At 43.9% G+C, this 7,603-nt stretch overlaps 1 protein-coding gene across 1 annotated transcript; it reads right to left on the reverse strand.

The window, feature by feature from the left end:
- Nucleotides 1-510: 510 nt before the first annotated feature.
- On the reverse strand, nt 511-5,227 carry rpp25l (ribonuclease P/MRP 25 subunit-like; the record flags this gene model as incomplete). Its single annotated transcript, XM_039806178.1, has 2 exons — nt 5,098-5,227; nt 511-1,131 (listed from the first exon to the last, which is right to left on the reverse strand). A coding segment is annotated over exon 2 (621 nt), but the record flags the coding sequence as incomplete, so codon positions are not given.
- Between the last annotated feature and the right edge of the window lie 2,376 nt (nt 5,228-7,603).

Here is a 7,603-nt window from a genome sequence, read left to right on the forward strand (position 1 = left end):
GCTGGTCGCCGTAATGACGGCGCCGTTGATTACGGGAAGGTGTTTACGTAGGTGGAGCGTTCAATGCAGCAGGCTGTGAGAAAGCAGTACTTTCAGTCAAAAGAAGGCCATTCAAGTCCAGCTACATGATCGGGGGGGGACACCAGAGCAGGGGGGAATGAGAGGGGGAAACGTAGCAGAAGATATTCGTTTTTAACCAAAACGTAGCGATGTAAATGAAGCCGTAGTCAGAATATTGGTTTTTCAGAATAAGAGCAAACATGTTATTACGTTTCTGTGCATGTAAACCTAATCAGTGATGCATCATTTCAAAAACAATCCGCACGTGTGGAAATAATTCAAACCACGGCTCATCTGAGTGTCCTCGTCATGCTCCATGCAGTGTGTAAAGAGCTAAATCAAGTCTGTCCTTTAGGGGGCTCTCTGGGCCGCCCAGTCTGACGGCCGGGGCCGGGTCCCCTCCCTCTGCCTCCTCCTCCTCCTCCCCCCCCCCCTCCCCTCCCCGCCTCCTCCTCCTCCTCCTCCTCCCTTCTTCCTCTTGTGTCCCAGTCTCTGTCGGCTGAGCCCCGCTGCTGCCTCCTCCCTGCTGGCTGCCTGAGCCCACAGGGCGTCGTAGCAGCCCGGCGCCTGGTACCCGGGCTGGCTGGCGTCCAGCGGCTCCCTGCAGAGCAGGATCCAGATGGCGGGCACGTTCCTGCTGACCGTGAGGCTGTCGAGGCCCGCGGCGGGCTCCAGCGGCTCCCACACCTCGTCCACGCGGCTGAACAGCAGCCGCGTGAGCTGGTGCAGCCCCTTCACGCGCCGCTTCACGATCTCCACGCACGTGACCGCCTTGGACACGCCTTTCCCGGTCGCCGTGAAGACGACGTGTTTGCAGAGCGGCCGGCCCGCTGCCGCCGCTGCTGCTGCTGCTGCTGCTGCTGCTTCCGGTTGTCCCTCGGCAGCCACGGTCCCGGCCTCGGGCGTGGGCGCGGGCCGCGGTTTGGCCTCCACGCGGCTCAGAGCGTAACGCAGCAGGTTGCGGATCTTGCTGCCGTCTCTGACGCGGACCTCCGGCGTGTCGGGGGGGAGGCCGGGGAACGGACAGACGCAGGGCTGCTCCACCGTCCGAGCTTTACTGTAGTTCTCCATCTGCAGACAGACAGACAGACAGGCAGGCAGACAGGCAGACAGAGGATTTATGACAGTAGTCTGGGGTTTTTCCTGACTCCAACGTGACATCATGACTTTGCGTAAACATACAAACATACACGTCCAGTTTCTTAACCCTTGGTGTTGACTTCGGGTCACATTGACCCGTTTTCAATTTTTGTTTTAGGCCTATATCAGAAAATATGGGACGCAGAAATAAGCGCTGAAAAAGGTGTAGAAGAAACATTTGTTGTGTTGAAAAAAGCTAAAAAAATAAGTAACATTGGCTGATTCCAATTACCGATTTTCTTTGAGTTAGGCCGGCCGATACCGATTTTAGCCGATTCTGATTTCATTTTTTCTAACCACTTTACAGCACACACAAATATGTATTTTCTATCTTTTCTTTAATAGAACATGTGTTGAACAGATAAAGGATCACTATAAAATAGAACTATATAAATGACTCCTGGTGTGGGACATTCACACACATCTAAAGAGCAATGTTAGAACCATTTCCTTCTTCTCACATCCTATATCACACCAAAGAAATGTGATTTTTGGTTTTTGGTGTTGTCCCTCCACGCCACGTCTCTAGGGGTGGGAATCACCAGAGGCCTCACGATACGATATCATCACGATACAATATTATTGCGATTTTAAACATATTGCAATATTCTGCGATATATTGCAATTTATTACCTTTTTTCCAACTTTAAATTTTTCCCAGTTTCAAATGATGTCCCCAAAGGACAATTTTGTCAACATTTGTTTTATCTAAAAAGATAAATTTCTCTGTTTGTTCATCTCACTTCAATTGTATTGCTGCAAAATGGGGATTGTCAGCAGACAGACTGACCAACACATATATCATAAAAGATCGATACTTGGCGTCTGTGTATCGATACAGTATTGCCACGAAAAATATCGCGATACTACGCTGTATCGATTTTTTCCCCCACCCCTAACTGTCTCCTTGCAGGTGTTGCATATTGCAAACTTATCTTCTGCACACACGCTGAAGAATGTCCAAACAGCTGACATGTTGCAGGTTAATTCACCAGGTTCCTCCATGTGGGAGAATAGCGCCGACACTCTTCACACCGCGAGCGGGTACGCACCACACACGGCGGAGAAGTTGAGAGGAGGAAGAGAAAGAGACCGCGCTCTGGCGTCCGTGTGCGCGTGCGTCCTTGAGAACTGTAACTCTATAACTTATGTCGTCAGTTAATTGTAGCGTTGACCGGCATGAAATCGCCATATGTCAGACTGACCTGCCGGTCGCAGGTCATGGACGAGCACGTGAAAACCGGCCAGTTCCGGTCACCGGCCGCTCTATCGGTGCATCTCTAGTTTTTTTTTCAAGGTTGACGAAAGGACAACACAAGGGTTAAGCCAAGCGGCGTGTTATCTGTACGCATTTTGAACTATCCGCGTGTATGTCTACGCTGTATACAGCGGACGCAAACATACACGCCACGTGGCGTGTTATCGCGAGAAGAAAGCTACGGTTGGGTTTAGGAAACACGATCCCCGGTCTCCTGAGTGAAGGTCCTGTGTTGTTTGACCCATCATCCTCCCCGACCAACCTCTATGTGGATTTTTGCCCTTTCATACTACTCGCTACGGCATCAATTCACACGCAATCGCAAGGTAATGTAAGACAACGGAGGCCAAACGGCGTTGACATACACTCTAAAAAGCGAGTATGCGTCTTCATAACGCGCCAATAATGGCATACGCATTGGCGTGTCATACATACGCCACTTCATGAGATCAGTCTGCTGAGCCTTTTGGGGTTTTGCATACAGTAAAGGCAAATTTCAGTTCCTCATTTTGGTTCCACTTAATGTGTCGACTGAAATATTTTCCCTCTGTCGCTGCGAATCGGATGTAAAAATATCACACTTTCTCTGTAGTCTACCGTTACCTGGCTACTCTCTCTGTAGTCTACCGTTACCTAGCTGCTCTCTCTGTAGTCTACCGTTACCTAGCTGCTCTCTCTGTAGTCTACCGTTAGCTAGCTACTTTCTCTGTAGTCTACCGTTAGCTAGCTACTCTCTCTGTAGTCTACCGTTACCTAGCTGCTCTCTCTGTAGTCTACCGTTAGCTAGCTACTTTCTCTGTAGTCTACCGTTAGCTAGCTACTCTCTCTGTAGTCTACAGTTACCTAGCTACTCTCTCTGTAGTCTACAGTTACCTAGCTACTCTCTCTGTAGTCTACCGTTAGCTAGCTACTCTCTCTGTAGTCTACCGTCAGCTAGCTACTCTCTCTGTAGTCTACCGTTACCTAGCTACTCTCTCTGTAGTCTACCGTTAGCTAGCTACTCTCTCTGTAGTCTACCGTTAACTGGCTACTCTCTCTGTAGTCTACCGTTAGCCAGCTGCTCTCTCTGTAGTCTACCGTTACCTAGCTGCTCTCTCTGTAGTCTACCGTTACCTAGCTACTCTCTCTGTAGTCTACCGTTACCTAGCTACTCTCTCTGTAGTCTACCGTTAGCTAGCTACTCTCTCTGTAGTCTACCGTTACCTAGCTACTCTCTCTGTAGTCTACAGTTACCTAGCTACTCTCTCTGTAGTCTACAGTTACCTAGCTACTCTCTCTGTAGTCTACCGTTAGCTAGCTACTCTCTCTGTAGTCTACCTTTAGCTAGCTACTCTCTCTGTAGTCTACCGTTACCTAGCTACTCTCTCTGTAGTCTACCGTTAGCTAGCTACTCTCTCTGTAGTCTACCGTTAGCTAGCTTCCGTAAATGTAGAGCTACTTTTAAAATGCGATATCTCCCCTCTGGGCTCACCAAAACGGACGTAAAAGCATTTTAACCATTCACTGCACGTGGTCGCTAGTAAACATATTACATCTTTAATGTCACTTTTCAGTTTTTTTTGCCAAATATTTTAAATGAAGTCTGTTACTAAGGGCAATATAGAAAGTGCTGTACATGTGTGTTTCTATAGTGGACCAATGCAGCTTAAATTATTTTAGTTGATTCATGTTTTTTGTATTCTTTAACAATAAAGGATTCAATAAACTGGCATTCTTAGCACACCATGTGTGTTGTCCAGTAAAATGGGACTATAATTTGGGAGGATTGTACAATTTTAAGAACATATCCTCATTCTACAATCCTGCCAAATTACAGTCTTAGTTGACTGAACCTGTCGTGAGGGTCGCGTTTCTGACATCAACTGTGATGCGTGTGGTGGTTAACACTGCTATTAGTCTATATAATGAAATTAAATCAAAACAGACAGTTTTTGGTGTACTGGATTAATGCCGAATTAATTAAGACGTCAACGTTATTCAACAACTTGTGTAAAAAACGTTGTGCCCTGAGTTTAGGTTCACCGGTGACAAAGTAAACGTTAAATCTACAGTATTTATAATGGAGTTCGGCGCGGGGACTTCTCTGAACGTTCCAGGCGCTTCGAAGTTTGACTTACGCCAGAGTCAGACTGACAAGTTTTGGTTAAGACAGCAGTTAGCTAGTCTGTACAATTAAACTAAAACAGACAGTTTTGGGTGTATTAGATGCACGCCGAATTAATAAGTACTTTGCAATAATTAAAAAACGTGTGTAAAAAAAATCGGTGCCATGAGTTTAGGTTCACCGGTGACAAAGTACAGGTTAAATCTACAGTATCTGTCATGGAGTTCGGCGCGGGGACTTCTCTGAACGTTACAGGCGCTTTGAGGCTCGACAAACGTCAGACTCGCAAAGGAAAGGTTAAACTAAACTGAACTAATCCAACAGACACACAGGTAGTAGAAGAAACTGATAGAAAACAACTGAACCGACTTCGTTATCAGCTGTGTTAACATGTGCGGCTAAGCTACATGCTAATTAGCTTAGCTTGTGTTGACGGAAATGTGCTGAATGCAAAAACACCAGAGCCCTGATAAAAGTGGGACTTATTTGTTATAATATCGATTCAAGTACATTCGTTGTAAGTTCATAATCTTACCAGGTGTTTTTGTTATTTGGCTACTGAACTCTCCACATGTTTACTTCTGCTGCGACACTTTACGTTACCGTAACACGATGAGAACTGTCGTGAAGGCCGGCAGCTTCTTCACTCCTGTGTGGAGGAAGTATTCAGATCCTTTACTGCAGTAAAAGTACTAATACCAAACACTAAAAATACTCTGTTGCAGTAAAAAAAATACTCTACTGAAAATGTGACATGAGTCAAAGTACGTACGTACGTAACATTACAGCCAGAACTGCTCCTTTTGGACACATAGGCGTAATTTGTTACACACTGTGTGTGTGTGTGTGTGTGTGTGTGAGTATGTGTGAGTGTGTGTGTCTGTGTGTTGTGTAACCCTCCCCAAATACCCCATTTTAATTTCCTTTACATAAATAAAAGACATTTGCACCACTTTTGGCGCTTTATTCAGTTTGTTAGTTTTCTCCCCCCACGTTTTTGAATCTTTTTCTGACATTTTTTCAACGTTCTTTTATTTATTTTTTCAAATGATATGAAGTTGAATAAAAAACCCAAATTCAATGAAAGTAGTGAACTGATCATTTAATTTACCTGTGAAGAGCGTTCCATGTTATTTATTTTTTTCGACAATTTGGTTCGAAAGAAAAGAAATGGGTCAGATTTGACTCGAGGACAACAGGAGAGGTAATATTTTTAAGCGCTATTGACTTATTTATCTTCTCTAGCTTTTCTAACGTTTCAGACACAGACACGGAAACAGTAAAGGTCCAAAAATAAGGTGAAGTTGCATATTTCTTTTATTGAAAAACGTCACATTTTTCTCCAGAACGCCTGCCAAATATGTACGTATGTGACATTGTGGGATAGTTAATACTGAAGCATTAATGTTCCTACTTTTGCTACAATCAAAAGAAACTATCAGAATTAAACTCCTCCCATCCTGTCAGGCAGCGAGTGTCCACATCCGTAGTGACGTCACTGGTTACCCGGCAACTTGTAGTCCACACATGATTGGCTGCTGAGAAGTCAAAAAGGTCCAGAGAGAGTAGGAGGGCTGAGAATCGCCAGAGGGCCCCGCGACATGATATTTCTGCGATATAGCAATTTATTACCCTTTTTTCTTTTTTGGTCAAATTCTAAATTATATCATCTGAGGAAAACTTCGTCAACATCCGTTTTATCTGAAAGCATAAATTTCTCTGTAAGTCATTCATTTCATTATTTTTGGTACCAAAAAGGTGAATTCTCACGTGCAGTTTAGAGCTCCAACTAACGATTATTTTCATTGTCAATCCTGTGGAACATTTTCTCTATTAATGGAGGAGTCGTTGGGTCTCTAAAGTTAAAAAAGCCCCAAGACAACGTCCTTAAATGTCTCGTTTGTCCACAACTCAGAGATCTTCAGTGTCCTGTCCCAGAGGACAGAAGACACTAGAACAATATTCACATTTAACACGCTGACAGCAGAGAAGATTTACTGTTTTATCATAAAAAAATCAGACTCAAACTGACTCAAACTGATCCGTTTATTAATGCTGAACATTATTCATCGTGAACTCATCTGTTATTCTATTTGATTCTTTGTGTTGTCGTGTGATTATTGTTGTTGTTTTCTTGGTGTGTTGTCATGTGTGATTGTGTGTGTGTGTGTGTTGGCGTGTGTGTTGTGTGTGTTATTGTGTGTGTGTGTGTGTGTGTGTGTGTTGTCATTTGTGATTGTGTGTGTGTGTTGTCATGTGTGATTGTGTGTGTGTGTTGTCATGTGTGATTGTGTGTGTGTGTTGTCATGTGTGATTGTTGTCATGTGTGATTGTGTGTGTGTGTTGTCATGTGTGATTGTTTGTCGTGTTATTGATTGTGTGTGTGTGTTGTGTGTTGTATGTGATTGTGTGTGTTTGTCATGTGTGATTGTGTGTGTGTTGTCATTGTGATTATTGTCTGTGTTGTCATGTGTGATTGTGTGTGTGTTGTCATGTGTGATTGTGTGGTGATGTTGTCATGTGTGATTGTTGTGTGATTGTTGTCATGTGTGATTGTTGTTTTGTTTTGTGTGTGTTGTCATGTGTGATTATGTGTGTGATTGTTGTCATGTGATGTTGTTGTGTGTTGTCGTGTGTGATGTTGTTGTTGTTGTCATGTGTGATTGTTTTGTGTTTTTGTTGTTTTGTTGTCATGTGTGATTGTGTGTGATTGTTATGTGTGATTGTTGTGTGTGTGTGTGTTGTCATGTGTGTGATTGTTGTTGTTGTCATGTGTGATGTGTGTGTGTGGTGGTGTTGTCATGTGTGATTATTGTTGTCATGTGTTATTGTGTGTGTTGTCATGTGTGATTTTGTGTATTATTGTGTGTTGTCATGTGTGATTGTTTGTGTGTTGTCAGTGTGATTATTGTTGTTGTTGTCATGTGTGATTGTGTGTGTGTGTGTGTTGTCATGTTTTTTGTATTGTGTGTGTGATTGTTGTCATGTGTGATTGTGTGTGTGTGTGTGTGTTGTCATGTGTGATTGTGTCTGTGTTGTCA

This window comes from Perca fluviatilis, chromosome 7, assembly GCF_010015445.1.
Source record: "Perca fluviatilis chromosome 7, GENO_Pfluv_1.0, whole genome shotgun sequence".
In the NCBI taxonomy this organism is placed as follows: domain Eukaryota; kingdom Metazoa; phylum Chordata; class Actinopteri; order Perciformes; family Percidae; genus Perca; species Perca fluviatilis.